The sequence below is a fragment of the Mugil cephalus genome, chromosome 11 (assembly GCF_022458985.1).
Source record: "Mugil cephalus isolate CIBA_MC_2020 chromosome 11, CIBA_Mcephalus_1.1, whole genome shotgun sequence".
Lineage (NCBI taxonomy): Eukaryota > Metazoa > Chordata > Actinopteri > Mugiliformes > Mugilidae > Mugil > Mugil cephalus.
In genome coordinates, this window is record NC_061780.1 from 26,478,169 (window position 1) to 26,500,904 (window position 22,736).

At 38.8% G+C, this 22,736-nt stretch overlaps 3 protein-coding genes and 1 long non-coding RNA gene across 6 annotated transcripts; 1 reads left to right on the forward strand and 3 right to left on the reverse strand.

The window, feature by feature from the left end:
* Positions 1-1,877: 1,877 nt before the first annotated feature.
* Positions 1,878-4,177, reverse strand: LOC125016082 (asialoglycoprotein receptor 1-like). Its single transcript, XM_047598258.1, has 6 exons — positions 4,165-4,177; positions 3,919-4,020; positions 3,480-3,758; positions 2,641-2,837; positions 2,430-2,545; positions 1,878-2,019 (listed from the first exon to the last, which is right to left on the reverse strand). Exons 1-6 carry the CDS (start codon positions 4,175-4,177, stop codon positions 1,878-1,880), a joined length of 849 nt encoding a protein of 282 aa, XP_047454214.1.
* Positions 4,178-4,426: 249 nt separating this feature from the next.
* LOC125016977 lies at positions 4,427-4,957 on the reverse strand. Its single transcript, XR_007113796.1, has 3 exons — positions 4,838-4,957; positions 4,646-4,716; positions 4,427-4,549 (listed from the first exon to the last, which is right to left on the reverse strand). It is a non-coding gene; the product is annotated as an uncharacterized LOC125016977 (long non-coding RNA).
* Positions 4,958-5,468: 511 nt separating this feature from the next.
* LOC125015867 (C-type lectin domain family 4 member A-like) lies at positions 5,469-13,803 on the reverse strand. 3 transcript variants are annotated; one of them, XR_007113644.1, is made up of 8 exons: positions 13,713-13,803; positions 12,924-13,010; positions 12,746-12,850; positions 12,479-12,664; positions 11,279-11,439; positions 7,489-7,607; positions 7,257-7,397; positions 6,540-6,664 (listed from the first exon to the last, which is right to left on the reverse strand). XR_007113644.1 is itself a non-coding variant. In XM_047597887.1 (7 exons), the coding sequence occupies exons 1-7, from the start codon at positions 13,771-13,773 to the stop codon at positions 6,520-6,522; spliced, it is 864 nt and encodes a 287-aa protein (XP_047453843.1). In that variant the 5' UTR covers positions 13,774-13,803; the 3' UTR covers positions 5,469-6,519. The 3 variants fall into 3 exon arrangements, 2 of the variants coding, with proteins under 2 accessions (XP_047453843.1, XP_047453844.1); XM_047597887.1 differs by lacking the exon at positions 7,257-7,397 and having other exon boundaries at positions 5,469-6,664; XM_047597888.1 differs by lacking the exon at positions 6,540-6,664 and having other exon boundaries at positions 6,768-7,397.
* Positions 13,804-15,543: 1,740 nt separating this feature from the next.
* On the forward strand, positions 15,544-18,860 carry tspan13a (tetraspanin 13a). The gene is made up of 6 exons (XM_047598920.1): positions 15,544-15,882; positions 16,957-17,124; positions 17,200-17,280; positions 18,178-18,291; positions 18,383-18,499; positions 18,593-18,860. The coding sequence occupies exons 1-6, from the start codon at positions 15,625-15,627 to the stop codon at positions 18,665-18,667; spliced, it is 813 nt and encodes a 270-aa protein (XP_047454876.1). The 5' UTR covers positions 15,544-15,624; the 3' UTR covers positions 18,668-18,860.
* The last annotated feature ends 3,876 nt before the right edge of the window (positions 18,861-22,736 follow it).

Consider the following 22,736-nt stretch of genomic DNA (forward strand, 5'->3'; position numbering starts at 1 on the left):
CGTTGTGATTTACATTGGATTGTATATATACACACACAATAGCCTACAGTGTTAAATAGTTATTTTACTATTAATTTCTCAGTAATTTTAAATGATTTTTTAAGTTTTAAGTTTGGTTGAATTTTACAGTTTATTACATTAATTAACATACAAATATTTGTAAAATTACGATACATGTGTGAACATATTTTAACAATAAATGTCTGTATTTCTAATGTTTTTTTTTGTAAAAGAACAGAAATATAATGTTTTCACACATATTTCATGTTATTTTACAGTTGACCTGTATAATCACAGTCTCTTCGTTGATTGTCCAGATTGTTTCTGTATTTAAAAAAAAATACAGAAATATTCTGTAAAAGTAAACAGTAACATTCCGTTACATTACATTTTTTTTTACAGTGTGGACTCTTTGAACTGTTTTTGTTCACGAGTCTATGCTCTACCTTTAGTTTCTCAAATATGATAAGTAAATGCATTCAGTTAAAGTAGACTTATCAGCATTTACCACTGATCCTAAAGAAAAAATGAAATATTCATTTATGCTCATGATTCAATAATATACATAGGAATAGATCACAACAATTAATTAGTTAATATCTCTAAAACTAATGGCATTCTGTTTAGTAAATGTTAATGGATGAGCTGAAACTAATTTTAGAAGAGGTGCATTTAAACAAACTTCTTTGAATAATATTTGATAGTAAATTATCATGATCCAAACACACTGAGAGAGTAATAAAATGGGCAGAAGTCTTACTACTATCAAAAAACATGCATAATGGAAGCTGACGCGCTGTTTTGGACCTTAGTGTGCACAGTTAGTAAATCAGTTTGTGCATTTATGTTTTGTTTTTTGCAGTCACAATGAGTTTGCAGACGTGTTTAGAAACGCAAACCTTTAGTAGATGTGGTTCTTAGACTACTGCTCAGAGGTTTGACCGTTATATATAAATAAACTGCAAAATGACTCAGAATAAAACAGCTGATGTTCACTTCCTTGTTCATATCCACCAAATGTTGATAATAATAATTATCTGGCTCGGTTGAAGGTAAAAACTGATTTATTGCTTCGTTACTTGCTTTTATTATCAAAACATTAGTAACTAAACAGCCAAGAATATTGTATAAACGTCTGTCTTTTAGTTCTGATGATACAAAACTAGACATGCTACATAATGTAGATTTACAAACACGGTGAAAAGCACTGTCCTGCACAGAGACATGATGGTATGGAACGCATCATATAAGAACACATGTCATTTTAGAGAATTGCCGAAAAGTCATTTGTTAGCAAAGCAGTTTTCTGTGAACTATCTGCTAATGTTAGTTGAGGCTACTGTATACAGTTAATTAATGTTAGATCCAGATTATGTTCTTGTAAATGTAATATGGTACTGGAATCACTTCTAATGCAAGTAGATCATCTGACCATCTATGAATTAAGCTAACAGCTACATCCTGGTGTTACTGCTAATTGGAGCGAGGTCATGTACTATATGAATGCTGTTTCTGTTTTGTTGATTGTTGTGAGGTGTTCTGGGTAGTTGTGTATTAACTGTGTTGGGTGTGGACTGAAATGAAATATACGCTGATCAGCCATAACATTATGCTCCTCCCTCCAGCCTCTCATGGAGACAGGATTTCCTGATGGACTCTTCTGGCAGGATGACACTGGTTGGAGGAGTTCAAGGGTTTACAAACTACAGCCCTCAACCTGAGGCAGGGCTTCACAGAACACCTTCAGAGTCTAGAGGAGTCCAGGCCTCCATGGGTCAGGACTGTGGTTATAATGTTATGGCTGATCTGTGTATCTAAAATACAGTAAATGCCCTGTATAAAGAAAAACACCTCGCTTCCAAAGACTTGGATCTCTATCAGAGTCTGATCAGGGCTTCCGTCTCACAGACAAACCTGTTCTTCATTGAACATTTGTTTTTTTTCCAGTTTTCTTTGAGAGGTTTATCGTGGATCAACTGTACACATTGGTCCCCTGCCTCCTCACCCGCTGCCCAGTACCTTCAAATGCAGAAAGTGAACATCAGTGCATGTAACAACACTCCTCCTACTCCCAATTAAACACAACAACAACAACAATAGACATACCAGTCCTCTCCTGCATCAGTCTGCACCTTGCTATGGTCTTATAGTGGTCATAATGTTGTGGCCAATTGTTATACACCTTCCAGATTGACCAGTTTCTCTGTGCACCCATTCAACTAACGCACACACAGAGTACATAGAAGTTCAAACCACTTCATGTTCCTGAGCAGAATTTGATTCAGATCATTTGCTCCTAGAAAACCGGTGTGAGAGCTACAGGAAGGGGAACCTTTCTGTCATGCTGTTATAGCTCAAACAGAGGTGGTTCTCATTTCAACAAAAGGCTTTTTCTGTCAAACACCTGTTACATTAATGGCTTTACTTACTCCAGAGTGACATTGCGTCCATTGACCCAGAACCAGGTGTTGTTACTTTCTTTCAGCCCAATCCAGTATCCGTGATGTTGGTCAAAGTAGTACTCTGTGTGATTACTGATGAATTCCTGTAATTCATCATAGAGGAAGACTGTGCTGTTCATTCTCATTTCTTGCCATCGATTCTCAGACATTTTGTTGCAGCGTTGACTTTAGAGCTCACCTGTTCCCCCGGGCTGTCGATAATAACCAGATCTGAAGAATTATTTTGGCACATCTCTCGGCTTTGCTGCCAAGTTTTCCACGGGTCCTTTTGGTTGTAAAACAGGTAGCATTTACCCTGGAACAGAAGCCACCCACTCTGACACGGATTACAGTCTGAAACCACCGGAAAAGAGCAGAGATGGGACAATGTGAAAGCTCTCAGTCATTCAGGTTATGGTATATACAGAAAGGTTCAGTATCTGAATATTACTACTTTTTTCTTTTGATGTCCTGGGTCTCTGCTCTGCTGCTCCTACTCCTGCCCTCCCTCTCAAGTCTTTTCTGGTGTCCTCCAGATTGGTCTTTGATGGGGCCACCATCTTAATTGATGTTTTTCACTACCTGCTCACTTAATTGACATGAGGAAGAACAATCCGGGGACCAAACCATTTTTAAACAGTAGCCAAGGGGGTTATTGAAATGATCAAAATTAAAATATTGCGTTTGTTTTTATTCAGATTCATTTGTATGAATATATATTAGTTAAGTCTATGCATAATAATTTCTTCATAGATGCTACTGGGGTCTGTTTGAGGGCCCTTAGAATTGTCACTAGGAAGTGGAGACGTCCTCCCAAAGACATTTGTATTGTTTCTTACAGTTTATGGGTCAAACCAACACATCAGTGAAGTTTTCTTTTTACTTTTACACTATTTTATGCTTTATACTTCTTCATATTACTGCCATGAACGCATCTACTTTTCTTCCTCATCAGATGAGACTATGCTCTCGGAGTCTTTACATTCATGCACCGTTTCTCCAGAATCACTCGTGAGGTCAAAGCGGTGAAGTACTCACTCAGTCCAGAGCAGAAAGCCGACACTGGGAATGAGTCGTATTTGAGGATGGCTCTCAGGGTGTAGTTGAGATCATCTCTGTCTCTCATCAGCTCCTTTGTCATATTCTTGTTTCTGTTCAGCTCCTCTGTCGTGTTCTTCAAGTCTCTCATCAGCTCATCTGTCGTATTCTTGTTTCTGATCAGCTCCTCTGTCATATTTACCAAGTCTCTGATCAGCTGCTTGTTTTCTGCTGTGAGGTTTGCTGCCTGCTTGTCCTTCTCCTCAGTGACTAAGAAGACTGAATGAGAGGAGACAGATGATCAGTGAGCTCATGCATCAGGTAAGTTCTGGCTTCTCCATCTGAATGAAAATAATGATTAAAAATACAGACTGATTGGATTTGCCTTAGAGGGACTTACAGTAAGTGTTGGTAGCTAGAATTTATTTAGTGAACTCACAGTAGACAACAACGACGATGACTGTCACCACAAGGAGGATGCAGAGGATCCCCAAACACAGCAGCAGCAGACGGATGTGAGAGTGTTTGGATGCTTCGCCTTCTGCTTCATGAGAAAACTGACTTTAGATTTGGTCATATGGTTATAAAATATTTTTTACCATTTTTACCATCCATTATTACAAATAACATAAAAACACAAGCAATTAAATAAAGAGCAACAAAAGGCAAATAAAGTCAGTAAGACTGAGTGAGTTCATGTCTCAGTTTTACTACTTTTTAAGAGATGTTTTAATGGGACTCACTTGGTGCAGTAGGAGCTGATGCTTTGGGTTTTGCTTGAGAATAAATCGGTGGTCCTTTTTTCTGTGGAGCAGCAGCTACAGACTCTTTGGTTTTGACCTCAGAATAAATCGGTGATCCTTCTTTTTTCTGTGGAGCAGCAGCTACAGACTCTTTGGTTTTGACCTCAGAATAAATCGGTGATCCTTCTTTTTTCTGTGGAGCAGCAGCTACAGACTCTTTGGTTTTGACCTCAGAATAAATCGGTGGTCCTTCTTTTTCCTGTGGAGCAGCAGCTACAGACTCTTTGGTTTTGACCTCAGAATAAATCACCGGTTCTTCTTCTTTCTCTGGACGACATGAAAAATACAAGAAAATGTTGAGAGAGGAATGAATGCCATTTGCCATCGTTTTCCCTTGTGAATAATAAAACAGGAGTCTATTACCTTTTGAAGGTGGAGCACTAATTTTAAAAACCACTGTAGAATAATTGATTTCTTCCTCCATCGTCACAAATCTAAAAGCAGATACAAAGGAGACTGGACTCGGTGAGTTTCTCTCCAGCTTTAAATCTCTGGTGGGATGTTGTGGTCTGTAGGTGGTGCCCATCTGATATTTGGTAAAGAGCAGAAACTCACCTTTGTTTTGAGGATGTTATTCAAATTAACCCTTTTATTCCTCAATTTCCTCAAAGCATTAACAAAACACCAAAGGTTAGAAACTCTCCAGACTTGAGGGGAAGCCTTTGAAGACGTCCTGGCCGTCCTGGCCGTCCTGGCCGTCCTGGCGGCTGTTGTCCCTCGTCCTCCAGGTGTAGGGGGGCTGCTGAGTCCTGACCTGAACAACTGGTTCATCTATGTCTGTGAAGCCATCATCTGTTTTTTCCCTGATGCGTGCAGTGCATTCCTCTTTATTGAAATCCACACAGATGAGGAATTAAACTGCAGGTTCCTCTTCCTCTTCCCCGAACATTAACAGAGACGTGTCTCTTGTCTGCAGCACGTTAGTTTCTACCGGAAAACACTTGAGGAAAAGCTCAACTCTCATCCACGTTCCTAAACGGACGATGAGTTTGCAGCCGTGAACAGGAAGAGCTCAGACTGAATGTGAGTCAGCTCTCAATCTAGTGAACAATAAATCTGCTCATATTCAAGGTTTTCATTCATATAGTCAACAAATACCATAAAAAGTTTCAGCATTTCCTGATTCTGTGCAGCTTTATTCTTCCTTCTAGAGGAGTTAGAATAAACATGAGTCACAAGCATTGTTTTTGGTCCATGCATTTTTTATAGTTCGTTTATTTTACAAATCATTTGAAATACAATTTCATTTCATAATTTGCAGAAGGATATGAATTTTTATGAAAATGGATCAATCTGTAGCTTATAAAACATCAAGACAACAATACAATAAAGTATGAAAACAACACCTATTTCTGCTTAAATTCTAACCTGACCATAAAACAATATGAGGTAATTCCATAAATACACGCAGAATTTAGAATTTAAACACAGTAGCAGCACATCAGACACTGGTGCATGAGGCAAAATACCTCCAACCAAACTTGGATCAAACATATTTCCACAGCAATTTTTTCTTTCTTTTGATTTCTTTCCCCATTGTGTTGTATTCATCAGTGAGTAAAGGACTTGAGATGACATGAATCTGTCATTAATCTAAATACAACATCATACATTACAGAGGCCTTTTAGGAAAAGTTCCACTCAGTGAGTTTCATTAGTTTGTATCAGTAGAAAAGAGGATCAGAAGTTTGTTTTTAAAACCAGAAACAAAAACTGTAAAAAAAAAAGTTAATCTTGATTATTGAAGTCGTCTCTGTGGTGATCACTGTACTTTATCTAACTCACTGCCAAATTTGCACCCAGGTGTATGTAATGTTTATAATGACTCATTTTTTTTGCACATTTATTTCATTTGTATATTTAATCCAATGTGTTTATTTTGTTCACTGAGCTTTTCCACTCAGTTTTATTGCCCTTAATTGTTTAAGTTTTCTGAATCTGGTCCAGGTCTAAATAAACCTGGTTCTTCTCCAGAAGACACAAGACGAACGCTCAGAGATGAATCCAGATCACCAGATATCTGTGTCTGAATGATGTTGCAGAGTTACGTCTGTGGTTTGTTTAGACAAACAGACAAGATCTGAAATCATGAGCTGACAAAAACAACTATTTCTTTTTCTTCACCTGCAAAAACTTCTGCTTTTATATGAATACATTTTCTTGTTGTGTTCTCGTTTTGTTTATGTCTGAGTCTAAAACCAGTGTGTGTGTGTGTACACAAACATAATGTGACTGGTTTAATCTGGTTTGATCAGAGCTTTTGTTTCACAGATCCAGCGGTTCCTCATGTCGCAGCCCGTTCTGTACCAGTTCGCCAGAGGATCCGCACTCGGTTGACTTAATGCACAGGATACGTAGTCAGTCTGCTGAGGTATCCAGTACCTGGTGGGAGAGAAGAGAAGAGAAGAGAAGAGAAGAGAAGAGAAGAGAAGAGAAGAGAAGAGAAGAGAAGAGAAGAGAAGAGAAGAGAAGAGAAGAGAAGAGAAGAGAAGAGAAGAGAAGAGAAGAGAAGAGGGGTTTCTGCTGTTTATTCTTTACATGAAAGTGGACAAGAGACACTACGTTTTAAAATCAACACCTCTATGACTGGAAAAGGAGCAGCAAGAGGAAAATGTTTCTCTACTTGAACAATTAAAGAAGAAAATGTGCTGCGACGTCATAGAAAGTTGATTTACAGCTTCACTAACAACACAAACAAAACTAAACTTTAACTCATACAAGTACAAATTTACAAGCTCAAAACAACTAATCACTAACATAAGTTAACAACTTTCTACTGAATAAAAAAAATAAACGTCTCACACGCTGCTGGTTTAGTTGTTGTGTAAACGTTGCCACACATGTACAGATCAGATTATTTGCAGCCGCCGCTTCGTTCATACGAACACTGAGATGACGACTTCAACCTTCGGTTTTGTCATTTCGGTCATTATCTCAGGTGTTACTTAAGAAAGTGTTGAAAGTGGATTCTCACTTCTTCTTTATTTCCCCGTCTTGCTCTGGTGCGTTTGGTTTCATGAGTCACTGAGGTTAGAAAGTCAAGCAGTGCAACCGTGGAGTTATCTGTTTGTGTGTTTGACTTTTGTTCCTTACAGGGACCCGTACAAGCATCAATCTATGTGTGAACACAGTTATATGAAGGTCAGCGCGAGTCTTTGGAAGTCACCTAATTTAGTTTGTGTATTTAAGTGTGTGCGAGAACTTACGTCACAGTCAAGTTTCTTCCATCCGCCCACGTCCACGAGCCCCACGTGTCCTTGGTCAGGCCGATCCAGTAGCCGTGGTTTTTATCGCGGTATTCTTCTGTGTGGTTATTGATGAACTCCTGCATTGGTGATACAGATAAACATCTTTATTTCCCTCATATGTTCTACCAGGAGTCCAGGAGTTCAGGGCATACGTGGCCCTTTTTCACTTCTTCTGGTTTTACCTTTATATTTCATCTTAAAAACGATTAAACCAGACTCAAACTATAAAATCCATGAAGGAAAAAGTTTGATTTTTTCACTGTGAAAACCACAAACATGTTTAATGAACCATTTTTATAACTTAGATATATCTTAAATCTAAAGTGTAAGTTTCAAAAGCTTATGTACAAATTTAGCAAACAACAAACAAACCATCAGGTTTAACTCTTTGGCTGAATATATCTTCACTACACAACGTTTCCCTCTTCCTTAACAACACATCATTTCCTGACTGATCCATGAGATGCACTTTTCCTCCAACAGGAAAGGGACTGTCGAGCATTTGAAACTGTCTACCGATCTCCACTATCGTTTCCTTTTCACCGTTTCTCCGTGCAGCAGACGAGCATCAGCATGAAGGCAATATTAAAATATTACCAAAAAGTGTGCGGTAAATTATTTCTAAAAAGTCTAATGTTACTTGACCTGTCAACACAGACTAAAAACTGGTCTATTGTTTGAAGTTAACACTTTCTACAAAAGTTGAAACGGAGATTCAGTGACGCTGCATGTTTGCTGCTACGTCGTCTTAAATTAGTCATGTGATTTGGTCGACTCCAGAGGATTAAATAAAACAAAAAATGACTGCATGAAAAAGACATTCGTTAATATGCAAAGTGTAAAAATAAGAACGTGTGTTAACAAACTGTGTTAATGTAACGTATGAGACCTCAAATGGGAGTCCACGATAAACAAATGCAAACAGCAGAAAGAATCATGAAACGTGGCATAAACCCTCTGAAAAGACACATATCGCCCCCTAGTGTGGAGGAGGAGCACGTGCTCCTGTTCAGTCATTTGATTTTCTCCGCTGCATCTAAACCTGGTTGTAAACACACTGAGTGTCAGCACCACGTCCTCATCAATGACCAAGCACCGGAAACAGTCAACAAGTACTTTCAAATAGTTTCAAATACCTCGGGGGCCACCAGAGACTGTCAGCCATCTGCAAACTGAAAGGAGTCTACGTCGCCCCCCAATCTCCTCCTCCTTCTATATAGAAGTATGATCTAATCCATACCGCTGCACTGTTCCACCTGCTTTCTGTCCAAAACAAGGCCAAACTCACACTGACAATCATAACCAGCCTCCCCACACCAGGTGCAGAAGGTCCTGATGGGTCAGAGTAGCCTGGGCTAAATGCTAAACACTGTCTCATCTGTCTTGGAGTGTGTGTCCATTGGACTGTGGTGGTCTTTGTTGAGTGGAGACGATGCTGTGAAGAAGAGTTTCCCCAAGGGGACAATAAAGTCTGTGCACTGTGCAGACTCCCAGTGACCTCATGATCTCATAACTGTCTAACCTGTTTGAGCAGGAGTTATACTGACGTGTCCTTGGCTCAACTTCCATATCTCACATGCAGAGTAGCCTGGAGTTTATCGGATCAGAAACAGTGAGCGCGAGTACTCACTCACTCTTTTTTTTTTTTTTTTTTTTTTTTATTCAAATTTAGATAATCTTTGTCCAGGTACTGCAGCTGAGCACCGTACATGGTTACTGTGACATATACGAGCATTTATTATCATTACTAGAATAAAATAAACTGCAATTACAGCATAGCTTTTAGAAAATGCACTTCAGAGTCTTTATGAAGTTATTCCCGACTCACTTGCATGTTTGGTTCCTAATGTTGTTTCTTGTAATGTTAATATGTTTTAATTTGTGTGACGAAGTCTGTGTTGTACTGGATGTTTGTCTCTGTGTTAGTCCTGAGATACACTGACTGGCGACATGTCCAGGGTGGATTAACAGTAACAGATGAAAACAGAGAAACTGCACAAATGAAGTTCTAATATTTAAAATGTAGCTGCTGAGACATTCATCCATATTTTAACCTGTGTCCTCTCTCAGGCTGCTGACATCAGAACTTCTAGTTGTTCAGACTTGTCAGACCAGAACACTTGTCTCATTCATACATATATATATATATATATAATTAGTAACTGTTTGGTTTCGTGAGGACAAAGTCAGAATAATAACTGTGTGACACTGTCTCCATTCTGTGAACTCGTGTATCATGCGTTGATGTTTTGCATAACTCTCTTACATACTGTATTTCACAGAGCGCTGTCTTTGGCTGATTTCTGTTGAGTTAAATATTAATCATCATTCCCGCAGGATAGACAGTCAGGTATTGTCCTTCCACCTGGACGCTATATAAAGACCTCACTGTCACCAGGAACATTCACACCTCCTAAATCTAAAGCTTCCATCACAGGAAGAGGATCGGCCGTAAGCACCATTTTTTTTTGTTTGTTTCACCAGTGAATCATGAAGACCCTGTTTGTCTGTTTGCTGCTGGTGATGCTCTCTGCATGTTTGCCCACTGAGGCGTTGACTTTCTATGAAAAGCATGTCAAAACAGGACAGAAAATAGATACGGATGCAAAATGTGATCATTTAATGGGACCAATTAATGCAGACTATCGACCAAAACATAATAATAACTGCAAGCCATTAAACACCTTCATTGTGGATAACTTCATAAACATTTGTGAGAAAGTAAAAGGTGAAGTTATGTTAAATAGTGACCATAAGATTACTGATTGTAAGATTAAGGACATAACTAAATGTACATACACTGCTGAGAAGGAGGATTTTCGGAAGGTTTTCATCCTATGTCGTGGTGGCCTCCCAGTTCACCTTGAACGCACCCAAGTTATCAAAAACTCAGGTTAATGTTTTTCCTGGTTAAAACCAAACGTGGCATCTGAATGTGTTTCTAATGATTTATCTTCTCTCTGCTTAAACTTTGTGGATTGTGACACAGTTTTTATCTGTATGTACACAGATGATCTGGAGTCACTAGATATGTTTTCCTAGTTTGCATCTTTTTTCTGTTCTCTGCTTTTCTTCCTCTCATACTGTGAGAGAAGAGGCCTAAGAGAAGCCAGTATCACAACCTGCTGCACTCACAGAATAAAAACTCACTGTGGAAAAACTCTCTTTCACTCGTCTTTGATTTTTATTTTATTTTATTTTGTCACAAAGATCTTGAAGTTTGTAAGAAAGTCCCTAAAATAATTGACTTTGAGAGTCAATTAACTGTCACTATAATAAATTTAAAACAAGAGAAACATTTTAACGGAGTACTTTTATGTTGATAATATCCCACGTGTAAAATCTATTCATCTGCAAATATGCCACCAAAACTTCTGCAAAGTCAAATGGTTGTCACGAAGCCACGAGTGCAAATCCTGCAGGTATCAGGCTAAGAAAGAAAAGCATGAAGTCTTCATGCACAGACGTATGAATCAGGATTCAGACGAGTTTCATTTGAAACTGAGCCGTGTTGCATTCAGGGGATCGTGAATAATGTAGGAATTATACGGCCCAACATTGGAATTAAAAATAATAAATGAATAAATAAATCTTGATCCTTAATAAGCGTTGCCATCTGGAACAATTCACAGTGTGCAGACTGAATGAAGACGCTCCTTTGTGTCTCATCATTGTCTGGTGGACATGTCTCTGTGAATGAGGTCGTCCTCTGGCTTTAAAGTGCAGGTGCAGGTTAAATGTGACTTGCCTGCTCCTCCTCGCTGTCGATGGCCACCAGGTCAGCGTTTCTTCGTGAGCAGTCTTCACGGCTTCTCTCCCAGTCCTTCCAGCCGCTGTGATATTCTGACTTTGTGAACAGGTAACACTTGGACTGGAACAGCACCCAGCCGTCCAGGCAAGATTTACACACTGTGACACAACAAGCAGCACAGTCTTTAGATGTGAAAGAGAAATCAATTACATCATGACTTAAAGCTATAATGCATGTGATGTTATCAGGAAAAATATTTAAATGTAAATTTAGATGGGAGGGTTTAGAATTAACTGCTTTTATGGAATTTTTTTTAATGCAAATGGTACAATTCTTGCATAAAGATGAAACCAAACTCCAGCACTGGAGGATGTATTTCAGTAGTTTGAAGCTATATATTATATGTAGATATAAATGCAAATCCTGCATAAAAAGAAAAAGTCCTCGTGCATCAGAAGGACAGAAATCAGGACAATGTCTGCATTAAAAACTTCCACTGAATCAAACGATTTTCCCTGAAATCAACTTAAAGCATCTGAAGCAACCAAAGAGATTTTAACTGGGTAGTTTTATGTTGAACATATTCCACAAACTTCATGTTTTATATTTAAAATCTATTCATATGCATTAAAAACTCCTGCAAAGTCATGATTCAGACAGTTTACGGAGTCAAATCCTGCATTAAAACCTTCCCCTGAGTCAAGTTACTGTCACTAAAATAAACTTAAAGCATGAAAAACATTTTAACTGGGTACTTTTATGTTTATGTTTATGTACAAATTCCACAAACTCTGTGTTTTGCATGTATAATCTATTAATCTGCAAATATGCCACCAAACTAAAATAAACTTTTGGATGTAAAATCTATGAATCTGCTATTTAGCAAAATAATAGATTAAACTGATAGATATCATATCCAATAAATAAATAAATAAAGAATGAAAGCAGTAAAAACTTCTGCAAAGTCAAATTGTTAATTAAACTTTGAAATCCTGATGCATAGACGTGTGAATCCAGGATGATTCAGATGGTTTGAATTAAAAACTTCCACTGAGTCAAATTAAACTTAGAGCATCTAAAGCAACCGCAGAGATTTAACCTGGTGGTTTTATGTTTTTTAGTCTTTCTTAAATGAAAAAGCAAAGTGTTCGTGCAGAGACGTCACATATAAACACATAAACCACGTGACGTCTTCACCTCTGTCTGGACACAGCGCGCTGACGGGGAAGCTGTCGTAGTCCAGGATGACCCCCATGGTCCAGGTGAGTCTGTCCCTGTCTCTGCTCAGCTCCTCCGTCCGTCTCTCCAGAGCTGCTCTCTCCGTCCACAGCTGCAGCTTCTCTTCCGTTAACTTCACGTTGTCCCTGCGCTGCTGTTTCACGGCTGCGTGGTGTCACCAGTTAACATGTCACTGCCGCTTCCCTCTTTAAAGAGGATCCTTTAGATAAAAACAGGTGAACTCACAGTGGACGAGGACGAAGACGACGGACACCAGCACGGCACAGACGAGCACCAGACCTGCCACGGTCCACGTCAGCGCCGAGCACGGACGAGCTTTCCTGAGCTTCTCTACAGGGAAACACGCATCACATCAGTCTGAAATCATTTATACAACGTACAGATCTTCTTCATCTCAAATGACCTGTTTCCTCAGGACGTTTGTCCAGACTCTGCTCCTGCTCCACAGTCTTCACCTCATCATAGATTATCTCCATGTCAGTCGGTTTCTCTGCAAGAAGCAAATTCATTCATTCATTCATTCATTCATTCTTCCTGTGGACCAGGCTACACAAGCAAAGACAGAAACCTTTTACTCTCCATAAAATTCAAATAGATTTTTGCTCAGACTTGAATTTGTTCCCAGAGTTTGAGAGAAAGATAAAAGATAAAAAGTAAAAATTAATGTTTGAACCTTCAGGAAGAAGGAATTTTATTTTCAGAGCATTAGGAAACATCATTGAGCCTTAGAGTCACATGTTAATGGGAGAAAACAACACAGGTTTTAATCTTATTCTGGAGCCTGATTGTCTGATTATCTCTGCTCACAAACATTTTCCCGCATTTTTCTCTTCAGGTCGTTCAACCTCAAAACTGAGTTGTGGTTTTCAGCAGAGATCCTAAAAAAAGAGTCAGTTAATGAAGGTAAAACTAAATCTGCAGCAGAAACCTGAACATATGATCTGAACATATGATCTGAACTGACGTCTCATGTTGTCGTATCTTGGTCAAAAGATTTGCCTCAGTTAAAGAAAACTTTTGAAGGGAGAGGAACTATTTACATTCAGACATTTTGGGCTGAATTTTTTTGTATGAAAGGTGTTATATAAATAAAGTTTAGGATTTATTATCTAACGCCTGCAGAGGAAGATGGATTCAGATGAATTACAAGGTCAAATCCTGCAAGAAAAACGAACTGATAGACAGAACTCACCGTGCGTAGAGAAAGTTTTAGCCTTGAAAGTCACGGCCACATAGCTCAGCTCTTCCTCCATTCTCTCCAGATTTCTCCTCCTTCCTTCTGCGCGGTCACAGCGCTGTGGTTTGATTTCAGCAGCGGTGGACAGAGAGTTTCATGTCTCAAGTTCTTCTTTTTGTGTCGTAAGTGGTGCTTTTTGGGTTTTTTTCTTTGTCATGAGGAAGGAAACGCGTTGATCCAGAGGCCTCAACTCCGCTTCTCTTTGACCTTTGTGTTTCTATGTGGAAACGCCAGTTGAATGAAATAATAATTAAAAAAATAAATAATAATCAGAACAGTCTGGTCTTTCTGATTAATCCAGAACCTGCAGTAACAGAAATGAGGAGAGAATCCACAGAGTAGATGTGTTTTCTACACAGTAAAATCAGCACATTAACACTGTAAGAATTGATCTTAACACTTTTTCAAGTGCTGGTACCTTTAAACTAAGTTAGTGTAAATTTGACTCTTCTTATAGTTAAATTTAACACACTGCCCAACACCAACCTGTGTTAGTTTTTTTTAACACTTTTATGTAGTGTTAGAAATTAACTATTTCTTAACTACACAAGTAACACTTAAAAGGTTTCAATATAATTCTTATGTAATCCTACAAAAAAATACTTGGAAAATAAACTTTACTAAAATAAAAACGTAGTCATGTTTGGCCGTTCAGAAACATTTATTTTCAAACTTGCAGCACAAATATTAGAACATGAAAAAGTATCAGAGTTTAGAGTAAGAAGTTCGGAGTTAATATTTAAACATTTACACCGATAGGTTTGATTTAGTGATGCTTCCTTTTTACACTCGGTTTTAACAACAACTATATATCGACTGAGAGTTAATTATGATGGATTAACTCTACCCAGATAATAATTAACTCTAATAGTTTATGTCTAGTTTAACACCAAGAATTCAACTCTAATCAATTTGCTGTGTATTTCTGATCTTCTGGATGTAGAACATCGTTGTCTCCTCTCAGCTCATCTGTCAGACACAAACACAGAGCATGAACCATGTACGCTGACAGACTAATTATTATTATTTATTTCATTTACTGGAGAAAAACAACGATAGTAATTTCAAAATAAAGGATATATTTACATATTTAAATATACATATATCACCACCTCAATATATGACTCAATATATGACAGCCGGGTCCAAAGGAGGGCTGGCCGTATAGCTGCAGACCCCACCCACCCAGGCCACGAACTGTTTGTGCCTCTTCCCTCCAGGAAGAGGTTCAGGAATATAAAGACCAACACAAACAGACTGAGACACAGCTTCTTCCCCAGAGCTGTGAAATCCATCACCCCATCTCCTCACATACCCCCCCATCCAGAGACTGAGCATTAAACCCCTGCAGATGCCAGATAGACTCTGATACTGCACTGCACCTTATCTAAACATGCTGCTATACATGCAATATTCATACTGGTCACTTTAAATATCCTTGATTGCACTACTACCTCTCATCTCATCTTATTTTATTCTTAAATTCTATTTTTTATTTTAACTTGTTATTCTATTTTATATTTCCTATTCTATATTTATATTATTTATATATCTCAGGTCTGTACATTTATACCAAGAGCTGCTGAAAAGAATTTCGTTGTGCCTTGCATAATGACAATAAAGATTCTTGATTCTTGATTCTTGATTCTCCAGGGACTAGCAAGAGCGGAGATTCACTACGTGTAGTACCAACGTGCGGCCACTGGGTGGAGCTGTAGAGTCATTTAAAGTCTAATTTAATCTCCTTCACAGAAACGACGCACGACAGCAGCGTGTATTCAGTGAAACGAGCAAACATCCTCCTGCTGTGTTCTCTCACTGACTCATCCGCCGCTTCTTCTCTGGGACCTGGAACATTTTTATCTGCATGAGGACCAACGCGGAGGCAGCTGACCAATCAGCGCGCAGGATCTCTCCAGGAAACGCTGCCGGGTTTCCACCTGCGCGCACACACAGACACACACACAAACAGGTAGACAGGTGGATCCAGTCAGTCAGTCAGTCAGTCAGTCAGAGCCGGAGGACTACACAGATCTTCTTCCTGAGCGGACGGACAGCAGAGATGGTTTGCGGAGGATTCGTTTGCACCAAGAACTCGCTTTGCGCGCTCAACATCCTTTATGTGGTGAGTTTGGAGCAGGAATGCGCCTCGTTGGTTCAGAGAGGCGGCAGGTGTCCGGGGGAGAAGTGATTAATTAGCTGTAGTCGAGCTGATTCCTGAACTCGACTGTGAAATGTTTGTCTGGTGAGGAACACATTCACATTCACATCAGCTCAGATTTATTCAGGTCAGAAGGTTTGAAATCCTGAAAGCAGGAGAGAATGTGATGTTTGTGAGGGTTTTCAGTCTTCCAGGTTATGGTTTAATCTAAAGAAAGAAAAGAAAAGAAGTTAAAACAGAGACAGCTGAACTTGTCTGAGTTTCTTTAAGATGATTCATCTCATCACGTCTCCAGCTCTGAATGAGTGACTGGTGAAGAGCTGGATTAAATGTGGACCCTGTGTGTCCACCTGAGACTGTCCTGACCCAACGAGTCCAAGCGTCTCAGCTGCAGCTTGTTTTGCTTTTTTTTTATCTGATTTAAAGTTCACATTAAGAACCAGTGGAACGTCCGCTCTCTCCTGTCTCCATGAGCCGCGCTGACTTTAACTTTCCACGTTTGCTGTAGGAAATTTTAAGGAAACTTTGCACAAAACAGTGTGTGAACAATGGACATTAGTCGTCATTTTGCTAAATGCATGAGGAACATTTGTTGGTGTGTGAACAGGTCACGTGCAGCTTCATCCTCCAGCTGGTTTCCATGTCTGAGGCTGTGGATATGAGCTGGTGCTGTGCATAAACTGACTCTGAGCAGCTTTTCCAAGGTGCTGGATGTTTGCTGCAGATGCATTAGTTGCAGTTTCTGTCGTCTTTCTGCCTCATCTTCCATTCATCCAATAAAACATGGCCGACCACAGAACAGGAAGTGACCTGTGACGGCCTCCGCTGTGGTCCACGGTGGCTGATCCACAAACCACACCAGCGTGTGCAGTATGTTATGTTATGAGAGCAATAATCAGATCGGTCACTTTAACATCCTCCTGCTCCGTGTTGGGGTTTGGTTTGTCCCCCCAGCCAATAGAACAACAGACTAATAACATGCACGATAGAAGGAGGAGAAGGACTTGTGCATTAAACGTGTTTCCCGGTCTCCTGCAGCTGGTCAGCCTGCTGCTGGTGGGGGTGGCGGCCTGGGGGAAATGGTTCGGCCTGGTCTCCAGCATCAGGGTGGTGGCGGGGGTCATCAGCGTGGGCATCTTCCTCTTCCTGGTTGCGTTCGTGGGCCTGTGCGGCGCCCTGAAGCACCACCAGGTCCTGCTCTTCTTCGTATCCTTTTAACGTTTCACCCTCTCATGATCGGAGCCGTCAGAGTTTAAACTTTTCTCAGCTCGGCCGCTCCAGTACATGATGATCCTCTTCGTGGTGTTCGTGCTGCAGTTCGCTGTGTCCTGTGCTTGTCTGTCCCTCAACGCCGACCAACAGGTACGATTCCCTCCCAGCGTCTCATTCTGACGCCTTTGTTCAGTAACAGTGAGGGAATTCATTTCCATTCAATGCTCCATAGGGAAATCTGAGCCTTTTACTCAACTACTGCACATTTATTTGACAGATAAATAATCTAAAATCTTTCCAACAATAAAATATTATTATATATTTATCCTAAACTACACAGAAGGTAGAGATAGTAATTTAAATATTAGCTCTATTGTCAAATTTAAGTAACGTTTTTGCAAGAAGGAAAAATAAGTTCACAGAAATGTGCAATAAAGAATCCAGATATTTAATTTAATGGATAATAATGTGGTTGGTTCTTTATTATTTCCCATTCTAGCTTTGCATCCTACAAACCTGTTTATTTTTATTATTTTGTTGTTGTTGTTGATATTTTAAGGGTTCTTTTAAAACTAGAAATAAAAATTTTTATTGTAGCTCATCTGCACTAAAACAAAACTCTCTTGATAGTAAAAGAAATAGGTTCAATATAAATAAAAATAAAATAATAATGATAACAATAATAATTAAATTAAATAAAACAAAATAATGAAATAAATTAAATGATTAAATTTAAATAAAATCTTTCTTTTATTCTGTAGTCTAAAACACAAAGAGGAAAGGTCATATTAGACTACATTTTCTTTTCTACCAATGGGATTAAAAAAATAAAATGTTAACAAGACAAAAAAAAAACCTAAAAGTTGCCTGATTTTCTGTCAGAAACAGGAAGTAGTCGAGACACAGACAGATCAGTACGACCACGAAATAATTCAATTTAAAAACAAGTAAATTTACCTTTCGTCTTTTAATCTAAGAAACCAGAACCCAGAAAGAGAAGTAGAGGAGAAACCATTTGATTCACATAAAAGCGGTTTTCATCTCCAGAAACATCTGCTGGAGGTCGGATGGAACAAATCTGAGGCCACTCAGGTCGACTTGGAGAAAACCCTGAACTGCTGCAGCTTCTCTAACGTGGACTACAACGCCACGTGTCCGGCCGTGAGTTAAAACCTCATCCTTATTTCTCACGTCTTGACCCGCGTCCCCGGCTCCTCTGAACTCCCTGAACTTTGACCTCTTCTTTTTCCAGGTGTGCTTCCATAAAACTCCTCAGACCTGCTCCACCTGCTCCAGCATCATCCTGGAATACGCCGAGCAGGTGCTGCACTTTGTGGGCGGCATCGGCCTCTTCTTCAGCTTCACAGAGGTCATTATTATTATTATTATTATTATTATTATTATTATTATTATTATTGTGCATCTAGAAAACTGACGCCTCTTGTTCTAATGTTGGTTTCAGATCCTCGGAGTCTGGCTCACCCACAGATACAGAAACCTGAAAGACCCTCGATCAAACCCTGGAGCCTTCCTATAACCCCCCCACCCTCACCCTCCCACCCCCCCAAATAAGACCGGATCACTGCAGATTAATCCTGCGCCTTCTTTCATATTTATCTGTGTACTTGTACGATTTCCAGAGAGACTCTAACGTTGGATGAACTCGTTCACGAATCAAATCCTAATCAAGTAATTATTCCTCATGAATTAAACTTTTTGTCAATAAGCCACTTGTTTTATTTTGTCTTTTAACTCAGAAGTATCATGTGATCACGTCTGAGCTGCAGTCAGTTAGCGTTAGCTTAGCAGACTGAGGCTTGCCTCTGTTTCCAGTCTTTATGCTAAGCTAACCTCGTTTCATATTTACTCAGCTGACGCCGTATATGAGACCAAATATTGATTGTTCTTTACTGCATCAGTCTCATTCATTCTCACTTGTGGGGGTGTGACATGGTTCAGAGATTCAACCTGACTGAGATACCGACATAAATATTGGAAGAATTTGTTGGAAATATCTGAAAAATGTTACAAAATCCACCTGAAAAATAACCTTTCTTCAGATTTTTATCTCTAATTGGCAAAGAAAAGCAAACGTGGTAAACGTTTTAATCTGTTTAGCGTCTGTTGATTTGCTTCTTAGCGTTTAGCTCAAAGCTTGGCTACGCCTTGTTTGTTGTTGTATAACGAAAGGAAATATTTTATTCGTGGGGGAATTTGCAGCGTTGCACAAGGCGGCTGTTTAAGGACGGTGGCAAACACAAGTGAAACTCATTTTGTGTGTTCCAGTTAGCTTCAGAGGCTCATCTCAATGGCATGCATCCATTTATTTATCCATTTATGTTCAGAGTTAGCATTTACACCTGCACCTCCTCCTATTACAGAGCATGCATGCTAGGCTAAGACAAGAGAACCTGTTTAGCATCAGCTTGTTAGCGTTTAGCTAAAAGCATGGCTATGTATGAATATGACCTCATGCTTTTATTTATTTCTATTGAACTGTTGTTCACACAGAATCCAGAGCAGAGACGTTGAACTCCTCAAACTCTTCTTGGGAGAAACCTGACGGTGTTTTTCTTGGAGTTAAAGAGCAGCAGTGTGTGCTCGTCAAACACACACCTTGTACAAACAGCGTTAGCAGTTCTCTGGTGGTTGGGCGACAGACCTCACCCCTCCCTGAATGACCTCACTCGCCCATGTGTTCTGCAGAGAGCGGAGGTTTGTGTGTCTTAAGAAACAAAAGGAGATTAGGATCGGATTAAAGTCACAAAACTAAAATAAAGTTTCCTTCAGACGTTTAAGATCCGACCTGCGGACACGTGGCTGGATCTGATCTGGTCTGGTCTCATGTGGTCTGGTCTCATGTGGTCTGGTCTGATGCTGGTGCTGAGGACGAGGCCTCGGCTCCTCGTGACTCACTAACATTCCTTGGCACAGAACAGGATACCAACCAGGAACTGGCCTCTATTGTCTGGCGGTCAGACCTGTTCACCAGGAACTCTTAAATAGCTCAGCAGTGTGTTCACTGAAATCTTTGTGTGTCACTAACAGCCGTCTGTGTTCACACACACACACATTAATCTGATGTGATGTAACACAAAGTTTTATCATGGTCAAGTTTCTGTCTGTTACTGGACTGAAGCAGAGTTAAACTGCTGCTGCTGCAGCTCTGCACATTCAGGTTTCTCTGTATGTTTCTAAGGTTTTTATATGTTTTATTGTTTTTATATTTGTTTTTATATTTGCACTAGTTGAGTCTGGAGCTGCTGCCCATAATGCTGCTGTTCTCCCATGATGACAATAAATAATTTTATTATCATCTTAAATAACAACAAATGCAGAAAAAGAAAAAATCAACAAGACAAAACATTTCGCAGCTTCTCTTTTCTTAGCTTAGCATGCATGCTAACATCAGCTAATTAGAAAATTCAGATGTCTCTAAAAGTTACTCCACTTTATCCTGATGGGAACTTGAATTAAATTCCAACAATTCAGATTCAGAAAACATCGAACAACATATGAACAAATATGATATGAAATGAATGTTTAAATGTTCCATGACTGTAAAAGTAAAGTAAATGCAAATGTGCCTCGTCATTCCACTGCTGCTTTGCTCCGTGCATGAGGCAAATAATTCACCATCAGTCCCTGAAATGACCTCAGAGTCAACAGTGTAATAATCTCATGACTATAATTGTTAACTGTCAATATCTGATGCTTCATGATTAAACCAACAGAGGCTAAAACAAACACTCCCAGTAGAAACATCCCGGGGCAGAAACTGGGACAACGTCACAACTGGATCCTGAATCAGGTTTATAAAGACTGACTCACAGTTTTCTACACATCTGATCATTAATGGCACAAAGAAAACAGCTGCTAATAAAGTTGGGAAACTTCCTGTTCCTTGTAAACATTCCCATCTTTTCAAATTAATGAAGATTTTTAATGTAATATTTTGCAAAATGAAAACACAGGTTGAAGAAAAAACCTGGAAATACTTCCTGGGTCAAAGGTCATATTTTGCTGGGAAGCAGGAAGGAGACACAAGGTGAGTGTGTTTGTGGTTTTTAAGTTATAATAACATCACAGCTAAAGTTTTTATGAAGTTTAATTCACACCTGGAGCAGCTGATGCAAATAAATGAAACAAAATCTCGGAGATGAAGAAAAATCCTTTTAGTTGCATCAGACTGATTTTAGTTCCACAGACGGATTCATGAAGAGAAATCTCTCTGACGCTGAGCATCTACAGCCAAATATTCACTAAACATTTAAAGGAGCTCCTTATATTTCTATGTGACCGTTTGTCCTCAGAAATCTAAAGTTGTAAAGGTTTAATCCTGTTTCACCGTTTGTTCTGAGGTTTGAAGTCAAATCAGATGCAAGTTTAGAAGCAGCAGAAACAGTAAATCAGTCTGTTTAGTCAAACCACTTCCTCTCCACTTTTATATCCATTTCATTTATTTAAGATTCAGCTCTTTGTTATAATGAAGCCGTTTCTAATGTCAAATATTAGCTTAATTTATTATTTATCTTGAATAAATTCTGTAAAAAATAAAGAAACTGATAAAACAAAATCTAATTTTTCCAGAACAACAACAACCTTAAAAAAAAATTATCCATGAAGATATGAAGCCGTGAATTCTCACATTTAAAAGGTGGTTTTAATTAAAATTTCTGGAAGATTTAAATAAAGTCTCTGGTTATTTTTGTTTCTTTTAACTTGCAGCAGTTTCCCATCATTTATCCTCTCATTACATGAAACTAGTTTCTTTCTGTTGAAAACTCAAGGATGTTAGGAACATACAAACTGCAAATATTTGACATCATTATTATTATTATTATTATTATTATTATTATTATTATTATTATTGACATGCAATTATTGCAATTATTTGATTTATTTATTCATTTAAAGTTGAGTGCATTCAAGCGCTAAACTAGTTCTGTGCATGAGGGATTTTAGGCAGCAGAGTAAATTCAAGTGAAATCTTTCTCAAAACAGATGAAAGAACGTGAGGTCAGATTTGAAAAATGTCCCCTCAGTCATCCCAGATTCATCCATTGAGCCTTTTTATGGTCCTGAACCACAGACTGGGACATAAACTAAAACACTAAACTTGTATTTTAACTTTATAGTATTAATGTTTTTTTGAATCGTCCTTTTCTTACACAGTTTACTGATTTTATTTTTTCCATTTTGGGCAGCAAATGAGAAGAATCCACAAGAATGGAGCTGAAGCAAATGAAGGTTAGTTAAAAACTTCCTATTCATGCCAATATTTCTATAGAGTAAAGGGAAGTGGAAGGATGTGACACATGCTTTAGAAATATCTAAAGATTAGAGCTAATATGATTATACTTGAGTCTTTCTTTTCCTCCAAACCCTGATGAATTATTATGGTTTTATTATTTGAAGTCGAATGAATGTTTTAATAGGGTCCATTAAATCCGGTTAATAAAGAACTTGAGATTTAAATTTAACTCAACAGAAATAAACGTGTCAGCTCCATCTAGTGAACAAATATATAATAGCCAGAAAAATATGAAGGTCCTCCTAACATTGGAAGTAAAGTGGTTTCAGAAAACGAAACAATAAAAAAAATG